Below are 15,007 nucleotides of genomic sequence, written 5' to 3'. Positions count from 1 at the left end.
GTAAATTGAGAAGGAAGGCGATGCTGTAGCATCATTTAAAGGCAGCACATCTCCCGGCACAAAAATACAAGACAGATACACAACGCAAGTATGGCCTAATTTGCATATTGGAGAGCAACATAATTGAATCTTAAATGACACGAAGGCAATCAAAGCAAAACTGAAGAATCAATGAAGCAAACATTTGAGCAATTGTAAAGCCAAAGTCTTGTGACAGAGTTCTCAACTTTATTTTGTCAGCCTCTTCCTCTTCTTCTGCATTCATCATATGCTCGTTGCAAAAATGAAGCCAATCTCAAGTCCAGTGCTGATTGGATGATAGCGACTTCCAACTGACCAATCAATATGTATCTTTCTGGAGTTCTACTTTTGTTGCAGCGCACCTGTAGGGAATCTAGAAGGATTTGAGTTGGGGAATTGTGGAGTATATATGTTTGGTGCACTCTATATGTGACCAATTTCTTATCTGCTCTGTTCTTCAGATTACAGGCCAGTTTGTCAGTGTTGTGCTTTATTTTCACTTAATTAGGAAAAATGTTATTCTTTTCCTCCTCCATATTTAATGGAAAGTCTGGCTTGTCAACACGAAATTGAATATAGCATTAATTTCAACTCTTTGCCTCTCAGATTTTGTGGTAATATTATTATTCTCTCAGTCATTCGTTATCCAAAGAGACTTACCATGTGTAGAAGATAAGCTGTCTGTTTTAGAAGTGTCTGCAGCTCCTCTTGTTGCTGTGTCTGGAAATTTTACAACATACTCCATTCACTGTTTTTGTTAATGTCTTATTAAGCAAAGTAAAAAAGGTGAAGATGTTGAATTAAAAAAAAAAAAAAAAAAATCAGTGTTGGAGATATATTTAGCAAAAACGAGTCAAACAAACAGACCATTTTTCACATAAACTGAGGTGTTTTTACTGCATTTCAAAAACAGCCTTATGACACATTGCACACACAGCGAAGAAGAACACACATCTTCAACGTCAGTGGACAAAGTGACCCAAAGTGTCAATGGAATTGGAGGGGAGCGGCAGTCTGCTGTTCAGACACAGGCTCTCTCTCCCCTCAAATGGTGCACTTCAGAGTAGCAGGCATTAAAATCACCCAGTTGATGCCTTGGTAAGTCAATACAACACACACAATGGGTGTAGATGTGATCGACAAAACTCTTGAGGGAGGGAGAGGAGAGGAAGGGACGATTCACTGACAAAGAACCACTGGGGATAACTTCTCCCTCGCTGGAGAACCTGCAGTCCCAACAAAGCTCTCTGGAGCGTGACATCTGCATTAAATGCGAGAATGTTAATCATAAGCGGCTTTTCTTAAAGTTAAAAAGTAAAACAGTGCCCCCCCCCATTGCCTCTGCATTTGTTCCTTCTTTGCTCCAGTGGCGCCGTGCCAGTGTGGGGTCGTGTTAAAACACCTCTAATAATAATAAACTTCTAACACCAGTTTTGTCCTTTTTGTCCACATGAAAATTTTTTTGTGCCATTCTTTTTTTTTTTTTTGGAATATGATACTCTTGCAAAGTCATACACATCCATATAGATAGGTGAACAGTTTCTTTTTTTTTTTGTCAGCGTACAAGGTAAGCTGGGTGACTATATATGAAGACAACAACTACAACTTTCACAGCACTGGCATTGGTTAATTTTAAATACAGTACTCAAGCATTGTTAGAATATTAAAATAACAAAAAGAAAAAAAAAAGGGTAACATAATACCTCAGAAAAAATAAGCTACTGTACGCAAGTTGGTTTCTGTTCTAAAATGTTTCTTTCGTAATTCAATGGCATGATGTACATATTTGTTTTTAACCATACCAACATCTATTCCAAAGGGAACAAATTGTCTATGCAGTGTATCGCTTTGGACTTCCCTTGATTTCACACAGTACCATGCAATTATCTCATTACTCTGTATTTTATGCTCCAACGTTGTCATCTAAACTCTGACTGAAATCATCGATAAACGGGTTAGGATAGTGTTGTCTTCACATAGACTCGGGTAATGGTGCTTTAGTCGGTCATTTCTTGGTGCACATCCACCCTATTGCATGTTGACAGGTTTTGCAGGATACAGTGGCAATCGTGTTGGTGGTGGGGGAATTGAGCGGGAGAATATTCTGGGTGTAAGGTGGGTGTTGTTGGATGAGGAGGAGGAGGAGGTTGGGGTTGTCAGCTCCTTGACGACGGCCTTTGAATCCTTGCAGACCTGAGTGGTAGTGCCTGAGTTAGTCTGTTTAATGTCCATCCTCCCTCCCGCATGGTTCGGTGGTCTGAAAAGACAAATGAAGCCCGCATTAGGGAGTGGGAAGGGAATTGTCTGATTACTCTGGAAATGTTGGTAATAATCCCTCCCTCTGTGGCTAATTCTATCAGCGCTTCCTGGGAAAGCAGAGGGATTCACTCAGTCTTCTGTGAATTATTCATTTAAAACTGAGCAATTCTCGTAAAGGAAAAACTGCAAGAGACACGAAAAGTGCTGCAACTGTGACTCAGGCCACTTAACAGGTCCTTGAACTCAATCTGTTTTACACTAACTGATAAAGTCTGCCAGGTGTTCTGTTTACTTGTAGGAAAATGGCCCAGAATAGGGTCTGGTTGAAAAAAAGAAAAGATTGTTTCCTTCTACCTAATTGTCCTTTTATACACATCAGTTATTGTACTTTCAAGAACAGTCGAGTGGAAATAACACAATGTCTTGCAAAGGTATTCACACCTCATTAACGTTGTCATGTTTTAACTAGAACCTTCTGTGTGTTTAATTGGGATTTTATGTGACAGATCAACACTGCATAACTGTGAAGTGGAAGGAAAAACATTCCATGGTTTTCACTTTTTTTCCCAAAAAATTTTTTAAAATTTGGTATGCAATTGCAAAATAACATTGTGCTATAATTGGCTGCAAGTCTTTAGGGTTATGTTTCTACCAACAGTCCACATCTGGAGATGGACAATTATGCCCAATCTTTTTTTTTTTTTTCTTTTGCAAAATGGAGATTGGAGAGCTTCTGATAACATCCCATTTCAAGTCTTTCCAAAGATTCTCCCTTGGATTTAGGTGAGCCATTGAGACACATGAGTATGCTTTGGTCTAACACAGGTGTATCCAACTCTAGTTGTTGAGATCTACTCCACCTGTTGAGCTCTTCACCATGCCATCAAGCTTGGCTAAAGTCTGGAAAATTCAGGTGTGTTGGAGTATGGCTACAATTAAAACTTGCACTGCAGGAGATCACGAGGACTATGGTTGGAGACCCCTGATCTCGCCATTCATTGTATCATACATTGTGCTGCTGAAAGGTGAACTTCTACACAAGATAAATGCATTGTGATAACTGTTATTTTCTCTGGATTTGCCTTGTTTTGTAACTTATTCCTTGTTGCCTTATGTTTACGCAATGTATCTGTTCTTGCCGGAGAAAATTCTGACCTGTCTGTTGTATTCTTTGGTCTTCATATTACTGTTTGAGCCTAACTGTTATCTAGAAACCTTTGAGGCCTTCAAAGACGGCTAGATATTTACTGACATCGGGTGTCCCTGGATTTATTTAGGGATATTAGAGTAAATAAGGTTGAATACAAATGCAAGTCACTTTTGGAAAAAAAAATGTAGTGCTTAGGGGTAATTGTTGTCATATTTGCCCACTCATCTCTGCTTGGCTGCCACAACAGTGCTGCAGTTTCTTCTCGCTTTTTGCCTCAGCTCTCCTGGGCCACACCTACAATGAAAATACTCCAGAAACACTTGACAGTGCCTTCCTTCCTAATTTCCAAAAAACCTAACTGCAGCATTCGCACTTTCCTGCAGTCATCCTTCCTACTTCCTTTCCTCATCTCCTTGTCGTGAAGCAGATACAGGAGAGGCTCATGGAGAAAAGCCCCTTGTGTCTAAAATGATTGAGACATAGTGGCGATAGCCATCATGCAAAATATGAACCTCTGACAGAAGCGTGTATGTAAAATACATACGCCTACTGTTGCTTTCCAATTGAAGAAAAATGTTGAGCGGAACTGATAGATGTGTGTTTGTGGGGGTGGAAAGGGAGCTCCTGATTGGCCAACCTGAAGTGCCTGAGGATTTGCACGTCACTAAGCTGACGCGCATTCTGATCTCTGGACAAGCACCTTTCCTCCCTTACCCAACCCTGTGGTTCTGGTCCTAACGTACCTTGATGGGGCCGTCCACTGGGTCCAGTCCCTGCTCCGACAGCTGTTTCAAGGCACTTAGAGCAGCCTGAGAAGAGAAGGAGGGGGGGGGGACAACAGATGGTCATGTGAGTTGGGAGGTAGGGAAGGTAGGAAGGGTAGGGGAGTCGAAGACTGGGTGGGAAGAGAGTGAGTGTCAGCTGCTTTTCAAATAACACTTAACTCTGGGAAACCTGATGCCAGCAGGACACTTTCCCTTCGCTCTCTGTTGTCTTTGGCTTCACTTCCCTGACTGTTTATCCAGCATTATTGGGCTAACATTTCCACTTTGTGTTTTGGCTGCTCCCCATTTTCCTAAGTCAATCTGAGTGACATCTGTATTTGCGGTGGCCGCAGCGGAACCAGAAGCGGCAGGTCTTAAACACCTATAAATCAAAACCGCAAATTCTCACAACTGTGCCAAACAGACGGGGAGGATAAACACGTCGCGTGCACATAATGTTAGTGCTGTTAATTGTATAATGATGTAATTATGGTCAATTTGTGGTGGAGAAGGGGAACTTTTAGTGTGAAAACTGCATGGCTCAGCCTCACATGTTGGAGATGATGTTTAGATTAAAATGTGACGTGTAAGCATTTGAAAAATAATCACTACCAGTAATCCACTGCCACAGAATAACAAAAAAACCCCACAAACGACAAGGTGTCTATGTTTCTAAGCTTGGATCTTAAACAAAGTGATGTAATTTCCTTCCTTTGACAGCCTGTTTAAGATAGCTGGACTGTTAGTGATGTGAGACGGATTCATTCTGCTTTAGTTGTATGAAGTACTGCACAAAAAGTCAGATTTTAAGGTAGTTACAGAGGATGATGACTAATACAGGAAAGTGGTATGTTGTTCTGAAGTGTTTTTAACATTTTAGTAGTGACAACAAAACTCTCCAGGATCGTACCTACTCTTCTCACTTTCATCAGTCAAAAACGTCAGTTATCAATCAGTTTTGTTCAATCTTAACCAGATTTCTCCTTCAACCTGAAGATTTGTTCCAGATGTGTTCTGCATCGCTGTCAGAAATGTGTGAGCAGATTGTGTAACAGGGGAATACTGTATATGTTCTGCTTTATTTTGCCTTGTAAGTTGGAATTTGGGTCTGGGAATGACATCACATCCAACGTATCAGTGCTTCGGTTGTGACTCAAGAAAACCAGCAGGAGTTGTTCGTTCATTTCAGCCACCATGCATCATCTTAGGAAAAGAAGTCGTACTGAAGAAGTGGTGCCTCTACTGTCGTGCAATACAAACTGAAATACAAAAGTCTATTTTGATGTTTTATGTCAGCATCTAATGCAATTTTATATTAAGTGGGGAAGCCATATTGGATTTTCAGGTCCAAACTGGTTGGAAACCTCAGGTGGTAACTGGAATTTTCAGCTCGTTTGAACCAGACCTGCAACTAATGGGTCGGAAAACAACACAAATCAGCGTGAATACACTGGTGCTGCTGTAGAAAGTCACCCCAAAGTGCGTTATTTTCAGCATCAGTTGAGAGGTTTGATGATCAAGCCAGAGGAAGCAAAGATGTCTCAGAAACTATTCAACAGGAAAATATTTAATGTCTCCACGTCTCAGTGGTTCATTCAGTCTAAAAGACCGAGAGCATTGATTTCAGCATATCAATCTATCTATAGCTATATATATATTTATATATATATTTGTGTGTGTAGCATCAATATGCTCAAATCTGATGGCTGCATGTGTTTTCTTATACCAGAGTCCAGTACCAGCTTACATCCATTACATTACATTCATTTACTGTTAATTAGAGCTTAAATGGACCACAAGTGGTGGTGCTCGGTAGATAAGTGAGAGGTAATGATTGAATAAGTATATCTCATTATAAAACCAGCCCACATTCATTTGTGAACCAAATCTTATCGTTGCATTTCACTGTGAACTCATTCACCCAGCAGGAATATCTGAAACGTCTCCATGAACACCAATTTGTATTTAAGACATCTGTACTAAAGGAGTAAGTAATCTTTTAGGCTTCAGTCAAATGGAAACATATAATTGTATGCCAAATCAACGTCTCTACGGAATGCAATATGAACGGGAGGATTCAACCAACCATTATCTCTTGGCTTGCGTCAGAAATGATTTTCAAAGTCTTTTTTCTTTGCACAAGAAGGAACATAAAGCAGGAATGGTAAAATATGACTGGCAGGTGCAAGGGTCAAAATCTGCATTGTATCAATCAATAAAAAAAAAACTAAAAACTTGATACTTTAAGGTACTAAATAATGTAGAACAATAATAGCTGGACTGATTTGAAAAATTTATACTGTCAGGGTTACTTAAGGCTTTTACCCCCTGAGACCCAGAGATCGACTGAAGCCCCACCAAGACTCTTAACAGACAATTTATGGCACAACGTGTGTTTTTTTTCTGTGAAGCTTTGACACCCAGCGAGATTTAGAAGCTGAATATACTTGGAAGAGATTTAAAGCGACAACCACATGGAACATGACAGATGAACGAATGCTTTTACAGTTACATTGTTAATAATCATAAATCAAGGCAAAAAATGTATGTTGGGGAATTAAAAAGTATGCCAAACCAGGTTGGGACAAATGGCTGCACATGTATATTTAATGGAAAAACCCCTAAAGAAAGAAGTTTAAATTGGGACTTGTGATCGGTATTCCATCTTACAAACAGAGAAAGTTTTCTCCCGTAACCAGTACACTGTGATCACCAACACGTTCCCCATAAACTTCTTGTTTGTCGTATTTATTCAATCAGTTTGAAAGCATTTTGGCCCTGAGTAAACAGCCAGGGACCATCTGTTGAAGTAGGGGGAGAGAGGTAGTGGGTTAGGGGCCGGAGATAAACAGCCATAAATCAGGGTTCTGACAGTGGCAGTGCTGCTGATATACGACAGGCAGGCATAAGGGCCCGGCAGCTCAGCAAAGGACGCACAGCCCAAGACAAATACTGGGCCTATCTGTAAGGAAAGACAGCCAATGAAAAAAAAATCATTATTTTTCTAATGTGATGGGTTGGCCTTCGTTAGAGGACGCCACTTCATTGATGCATCAACACTATAGATTGTGTTTAGTCTGAGACTATGATGAGCAAGGTGGAGGTATTCCGTCTCTGTCAGGAAAAGGAAGGTAAGATTAGAGGATGCTCTGTGCTGAGATGTGCACAAATTGGAAAAGAAGTGGAATGGCTTTGAATATGTTGCAGAAAATAGAAAAAATGGGTCTGTTGGCTATTAAGGCTACATTCACAGAATATCTTCATCCTTAATTCCGATTTTTTTTTTTTTGCTTGGTCATTCATTCTACTTTGTTCATTCCGAAGAATGAGCGACACAAAGTAGACTGCTGTATATCTTTATCCAGCTATTTAAATAAACATTTTGCTGTCAAAGGGAGCAAAAATAATTAGCATTGTGTAATTCAAGCGAAAGGCGTACATAAGTCCGTTGTACACTTTTTGTGTGTGCAAAATAAGTGTTATAATGTTGGTTAGTGAGCCGATGGTAATAAGTTATGAATATCCAAAAGTGAACTTGAATACTTATTAGTGAGTAGTATTTTATTCTAGAAATGCACATCCCAGGTAAGCACGTTATTCCTAGCTATAGAATTAGAGTATAAAGCAGCAAGCAAGAAAATAAATGCTGGAGTAAAAGCTCATTCATAGCTATCAGAAAAACTGTAATGATATCAGCTTAAATATCAATAACATCAATGTCTTGCCCAGCAGCAAGAAGAGCTGGCTCTTTTAGGAACAAGTTTTATGTGGACAAAACTGTCCTTGCTTGAGAGGCACCGCTTTAAAATGACTTTGTGCATTACTGCCACCTGGTGGTAGTGGTAGCAGCGCATTGCTATCAAGTATGAGGAGTAAGTGGTTTTTGGTTCTGTGGAACTCTGATCTGTTTCACCTACAGTGGGAATGTAAATGGACTTCTTGGAAAACCAAAAAAATCAAGCAAACCAAACAGAAGACATACTGTATATTATAAAAACTTTTATGTGGCTCGAAAACATCTAATTCCTTGCTCTCCATTTATGCATCCACATTAGCAGATTATGATGCCACTTTCCACTGTCATGTTTGGTAATGTCGAATTTATCTAACGTGTACAAGACAAATCACTAACTTGTGTGCTGCTAATACTGGGCAAATTCTTGTCATACCACCCAAAATTGAGCACCAAGGCTACTCTGTTGGGAGAATGGTCTCAGTTTAGAGGGTAAACCAAAAGAAATTAACATGTGACATTTTTGGGGGGATTTTTCCAAACAGTCCCCAGACTAACCTGATTTGAAAGATCACTTTAAGACAGTCACCTAGTACATATGATATTTTAGATACTACTAATATACATATGTTATAGTTAATATAAAGAATGTACAGGGTGTGTTTTCTGTTACTGACTTGAAGGGCTAGTTTACAGTACCTAATCATGTCCTCTTGCCAAGAACTTAGATGTCATTATTACCTTTTCATTTTGGTGGCGCAGACAACAATCTCACACTAGCACAGTGCTAATTGCTGCCTTATTGACTACCTCATTCCTTTGTGCCCACTTTGGATTGTTATCCATTCAACACCCATCATTAACCTGAGACTGATAGCCAACTCAAAGACCCTCACATTTACTCACATCTGTGAGCTTTTCCATCTATTTTAAAGTTCCTAGTTCAAAGGATTGGACAAACAGTGGTCAAATGTGTCAGGTTTAGGAATGATCTGCAACCATGGCCAGTCTCCTGATGTGGAGTGACAAGGTCGGCTCATTTTTCTGGGCCTGCTGCGTTCCTAATGGTTTCCTTGACAAAGGCTTGACTTCCATCAGCGGCTAAGCTAAACAAAGGCCTGGTCCCTCAGGAGTCTGCAGCATCAGCTTGACAGACATGATGGATCATTGGATCACATTGACCCTGACAAATCAGACCCCAGTATCAGCTCTCTCTGTTAGAGGACTGTGTTCCATGGAACTAATGAAGAGACTTGGACAATAAAGTAAGACTGGAAGTAGTTTAGTAAAAGTCTTTGTGGGATAAGAGTCTGACCAAAATGTAGTCCTTTGATAAACAGTAAATAATTCTCTGGCCTTTTGTAGCTATGACCATCAGAGAGCAGCCAATAAGATCACCAGCACATCATAACTTAGTAAATAGTTGAAACGGTTCCAATTATGTCAAAAGTTACACCATTTATTTCAGCCTGACAAAAAAAACCTGGTTAGGTTGAATACCAGATGAAAGTTCTTCAAAGTTCATTATGTTGTGTATTCAGAGATGGTTGCAAAGAGTGGTAATTTGTACTAGCTTGCTTATTCACTTCTTCCATTAATTTTTTTTTCTTTGACACCACTATTGCTCAACATAAAAATATAAATAGATTTCAGCAGTTTCTAAAATACTCAGTCTGAGTTGCACAAACTATGCCACGTTTAAAATCACTTTAATCTGTTTCTCCTTCATTCACATGCTTAATTTGAACTTCAGCAACTCATCTTCATTGTGTCCAGATCCCTAAACAAGTTGCTGCCATGCTATTTTGTGCTATTTGTGTTAATACACAGCTGAACACCTGATAAAGTGTACCTTGTAAATAGTTCAAAGGCTTTAATTTGGGACCATTTCGCTCTACTATGGCTATAAAGTAGGAACCACATGTTTTATAGACAAAACACCTCTACTAAAGCAGGAAATGGACTATTACTCAAACAAAGCAATCAGTTCAGCTAAAACATGTGATGTAAGATCTTAATAATATGAAAAGGAGTTTGACTGACACTGGGTGGCTGCTTTTGAACTGCTGTGAAGCAGGAACATGAAGGGGATGCTGGACAGCTGCTTATGAGGATGATCTAAGGACATTCACTAGACTAAACAATGACCAGAGTGGATTTCAAACAGGGCGTTTTACAGGCTGGACCTGGGAGGATGGAAAAATGAGCACTCTGTTGTTGCAAAAGTTCTGAGGCTGGATATATTATTCTGGAAAGGGCTTGTCTTGTTTTCAAAAGGCCACATAAACCCTTGACAGTACCCTCTCTTTAGCGCTTATGCCTCAAAGCTCCAAAGTAATATGAGCATACAAGGGAGGAGAAAAACCCAGCTATCTTTTTTGTCCAGTCCTAACCCTGATTTTTTCATGGCATCCACATCACATCTTTCTCTGTGGTTTGTTTCCTAGAGGTTGATAGAAGAGTCCCCCTTCTCAGTTTTAACTATCTCCAGTTCAGGGACTTTAGCTTTTTCAGCCACCTTAACTTTTTCCACCACTTGGCTTTCATGTGCTCGAAATTCTTTTCTTCTCCCTCTGCCCACATCAAAACCCTGGACAAGGATCACTGGAACATTCCCGGACAGCTCACGGAGAACACCTGCGTGTGGATGAGTGCTGGCAGTGTACATGTCCATTTGTTAATACGGTGTGATGTGTACATGGGTTCTTGAGTAACTACAGAGAAAATGTATTCAGATCCTCTCTTCAAATCTCTTCCTCACTCTCTCTCCAGATTTCACATCCTCTTCCACATCAGAGGCATGGATAAAGAGGCAGTGTGTGCTTGGCGGTAGCCGAGCTGCAGCTTGACATGACGTTAATTCCTCTGAAGTAGCACTTGATCTTTGGCGGGACATTTCTTGTGCAACAGAGCAGCAAGTCCAAAAGCTTCAGTTGCTAAATAAACTAAAAGGAATTCAGCTTGATTCCTGCGCACCTCTTAGTTAAGCTGGCCCAACTACACATTGTAGTGATCATAACTCCTAAGAGTGTAATGTTTTCTTTTGTGTATCTCCCAGGCATAATGTGAGCACCAAAGGCGGCTTGAGTTAGGTTAGGGGGGTAAGGGTTGCGGGGCCCCCCAGGGGAGCAAGTCTTTGCTGACATGGGAAGCCATAAATAAGGGCCCGGGGCGTAATGCCATGTCATGCGTCATTTGGGCCAGTGAGGACTGCTTTATCCCCCTCCCACCACTGAGCTGCTGAGCATGGCACCTCCTAGGGTGTAATACAAAACACATGGGCAGAGGGCGAGGGGCAGGAGCACCTCAGCGTACTGCGCTGTTGCCTTGTCAGCACCGAAGCCAAGAGAATAAGCAGACACAGGCGGTCTCTATGATAACACCGGTACAGTACTTTGTCACAATATACGTTTGTCAGGAAAGCTGAGAACTCAACTTTCAAGTGATAACATCACATTCCTATCAAATGATATCAAAAAATAAAACATGAAGCAAGCTTAACTGCTAAAACCTGTGAGCAATTATACTGGGTAACTACTAATAAGTATAAATAATGAAGTGTTACTTTAGGCTGCCATTGGACAATATTACTGTGCAGTAGTACATGAAGCTTGTTATTTTCAGGATCAGTGTGGTGTTTTAAGATTGATGTCAAGATATCGGAGCAAAAAGTGTTTAAGTAGCTAGTCATGGGAAGGCTGTTCATGCAGCGAACTAGATTTCGGCAGGTGTTGGCCATTTTTCTATTTTGTACTTCTGTAGATTCGGTTGTTTCAGCAGCCACAGCCTACACCTTGTGAATTTCCTTTAAATACTTCAATTTGCTTAGCCTCACCTTTTTCTTTTAGTTGTAGTTAACCGTCTTTCTTGTAAAATTTATTTTATGGCTCCGTTTCCTTCTGCTTAGCTTTATTTTAATAAACTTTTATACAGCATTAAACAACCAACTTCTTTTGCAATGGCCTTTGGGGCTCACTCTCCTAGTAGAGGGTGTATCTATCTGCTAACCAATTGTTAAATCAAAACTCTGCCCAGGAAAGCTTTGTCATAAACCTTTTGTATGGATCTGAAAACATATTTAAATTTTTTTACAGTTTATGAGAAACTGACTTTTGGGTTTTCATCAGCTGTAAGCCATAAACATCAAATATATAATAAATAAAAGATTATGTGTGTGTAATTAATTATTCCACATATCAGTTTCAAATTTTAATTTAAATGACTGAAATAAATGTATATTTAGATAAGATGAAGGAAAAAAAAAACATTTTTTTAAAACCCTCCATGAATGAGTTGCATGTTAATAATTACATTATAGTTTCACAAGTCCAGCCTATATTAATATATTTGCATTTCAGGGAAAGAAATACAAACTTGAAAAAATAAAAACACTCTACTGGTATTTTTAGAGTAGAGTGTCTTGTAAAAACTAATGAAAGTTTTTACAAGACTTTCAGTAGTCTTGTAAAAAAGTATGCACTTCAAGAAAAGCTAGATCGTCTGAGTTTTATCATTTGACACTTAAATCTGAACTTCGCCCTTAAAACATTAAGCAACTTAGGTCTGCAATGATGAAAAGCACTTTGGATGATCAAGCAGAGAAAGTTGGTCACTTACACTTTCCATCAAAGAGATAATGACACATTGTACTTGAGAAGAGAGCTTAACAGAGGAAGTTATGGGGAGCAACTGTCTGCCTGTTCATCTATTTTTAGTTTTGCTGATGAATAAGCATCCAAACATCTCTTGGGGTAATAATAAGGGAAATGAGAAAGGCATTATCAATGGACAAAATGCCTAAGAAGATATGGAGAATGAGGAGAAAAACAGACAGGTCAATGAATCACCAGCATGCATTCACTGAGTAAGCTGAAATATTTCCCAAAAATGACTTCTTGGATCTTCACGTGAAACCACGCATTATACGCAATGCGAATGACTGGGTGAACTATCCTAATATGACTCAAATGACCTGAAGCAATTTCATTACTAACCTGCAAATCTTGTATGGATGATGAGCAGAAAATCATATGCCATCAAGAAGATTACCCTGCTTGTGAGTCATCAAAAGAGTTCAATATCAAGAAATATTGAGAGGTCGAGGAAGTTATGAAAAGGTTTTCAAGGTTGGGACTTCTGCCAGCCAGAGTCTCCCAGTGCTTCTGAGGCAATGTCACAGCACACCATACCCACCTGAAGAGATCCACTTTTCAATACCAGAGGGAGAAGCTTCAATAATCCTGAACAATTGGACTCAGATTGCCCTGCGGGAGGTACAGAAAGCTTCAGGAAGAAAGGCCAGCCTTCAGACACTCGTTCTCTTATCAACCCAGAGATATTGATCGGCCCCAGGGGGTGCTCCATTTCTCTTCTCTTCTTGCCAATTTCTGGGCCCCTTTTCTGCTTTTCTTGTTGCGGCAGAGATAAAATAGCGTGTGTCATATAATCACTCATTTACTAATCCATTTTTTTCATATTGAATTAAAAAAGGCAAGCTCCACCGTCTGACTGTGGGTCAGTGTGCTCTGGCATTGGACGTGTAGAAGTTTGTGGGGATCTAAATAAGAGAGATGGGAATATTATTTCACAGCCAAGGTAAATATGATTTTTTTCTGCAGTATATGCTTTAAGGAAAGTCAACGTCTGAAAGCCCAATTTGTACAGATATGAAATACTGCAGCAGCTCTCAAATGGTATCATCCTGGTGGTCAAATATCAGTGGCACCCAATGCTTTAACAATAAGTTTAAATCATTTTTAGTTCAGTTGCTTAACAGCGTACCGCTCCAGACATACAACTTTTACAACAGTTCAAAGGTTGTGCTAATATGCTGTTTTTAATAAGTGAAATGAAAGAAAAAGGATGAATTATCCAGCTGGGATCCACTCTTCTCACACCACATTTGTCAAGGATAAATATATCACCTTTATCAAATTGTGCTGCCATTTTGTATCCATGTGTTATTTTGTACCATTTAACTTTAACTTCACTCTTGTGGAAAAATGACTATTATATTTGTCCAAACCAAAAATGGTCTAAAAGACCTCTTTGTGGTAGATATTTCCTATTGGATTCACATAACCACAGTTCCATAAAACAGACTATGAGCAGATATTGGAAAGTTAATAAAAAATTTCTGTTCTGAAAGTGGGTACAAAGCGTCCCTCTTGCATGTATAAAATTATGCAAAAAGCTGCACTTCATATCCCCAGATGTCGGCTATGGAACAATGACTGAAACAAAAGTACAAATGTGGGAAAATGGAAAGCACCCTGGTGCTACTATAGGGTTCTATGTCTGTTGTGTATTTTTTATCTGCACCAAATATCAATGGAGAGCCCTGGCAGTGGACAGGCAAGAGAAACAGTTTGTAACAATGGATTTACTGAGGAGCAGATTGGGGAAAATGCAGTAGCTTTTACAGCAATGCTTAATGTGATTCAACCATACAACATTTGACTAACACTTTGGACAAAATTTGTACCAAGTTAGCATTTTCTCCGAGTTTGCATGTCAAGAATAGCACTGTAGCTGCTGACTTTTTAAGAACCTTTTGGATTTGCAGGAGAATTTAAGTTTAAACTTTAGGCTAACAAAATAATTTTTTGTTAAGCTTTAAATATAGACTCAAAAGAGTCAGAAAAAAATAAAGAGGCACTCAAGAAGGTCGTATTTGATAGGTTAGTGCCATCAAAGTCGGGCTATGCTTACAGTGACAGCTACCAGCTGCATGCAATAACCTGCAGCCCTCCATCATGACCTTTATATACATTTTTTGAGTTAGACACATCACTGTGCCCTAGACTGGGTGTCTAGTGGACAAAGGTATCTGGTAAGAAGAGAGGACACACAGTCAGACAGCGTTTTACATCCTGTGCTTCTTGTTTCTCTCCCTTGTGGCTCCCTTAGCTCCTTTTTTTTTGTGTGTTTTGATCACTTAGCATGCACAAGGGACACGCCTGTAAAACGTGCTGTGTTGTAATTTGCAATGAATCCCCCCAGAACCTATGAGTGGTTTTTATTACCCAGCATGCTCTCCAGGCTCATAATACGTGCAAGGACATTTCATCTTATATAGGA

At 39.6% G+C, this 15,007-nt stretch overlaps 1 protein-coding gene across 1 annotated transcript in view; it reads right to left on the bottom strand.

Moving 5' to 3' along the window:
• Positions 1-888: 888 nt before the first annotated feature.
• Positions 889-15,007, bottom strand: part of stau2 (staufen double-stranded RNA binding protein 2) — a 92,604-nt gene continuing 78,485 nt past the window's right edge. Inside the window, exons 14-15 of the mRNA XM_032551282.1 lie at positions 4,174-4,239; positions 889-2,278 (exon numbers count right to left, since the gene is read on the bottom strand). Coding sequence (XP_032407173.1) covers positions 2,243-2,278; positions 4,174-4,239 — 102 coding nt within the window. The 3' untranslated portion in view covers positions 889-2,242. The remainder of the gene's footprint in view (positions 2,279-4,173; positions 4,240-15,007) is intronic.

The sequence above is a fragment of the Xiphophorus hellerii genome, chromosome 21, assembly GCF_003331165.1.
Source record: "Xiphophorus hellerii strain 12219 chromosome 21, Xiphophorus_hellerii-4.1, whole genome shotgun sequence".
In the NCBI taxonomy this organism is placed as follows: domain Eukaryota; kingdom Metazoa; phylum Chordata; class Actinopteri; order Cyprinodontiformes; family Poeciliidae; genus Xiphophorus; species Xiphophorus hellerii.
Note: the sequence above shows the minus strand (reverse complement) of the source record. Positions and strands in the feature narration are given on the sequence as shown.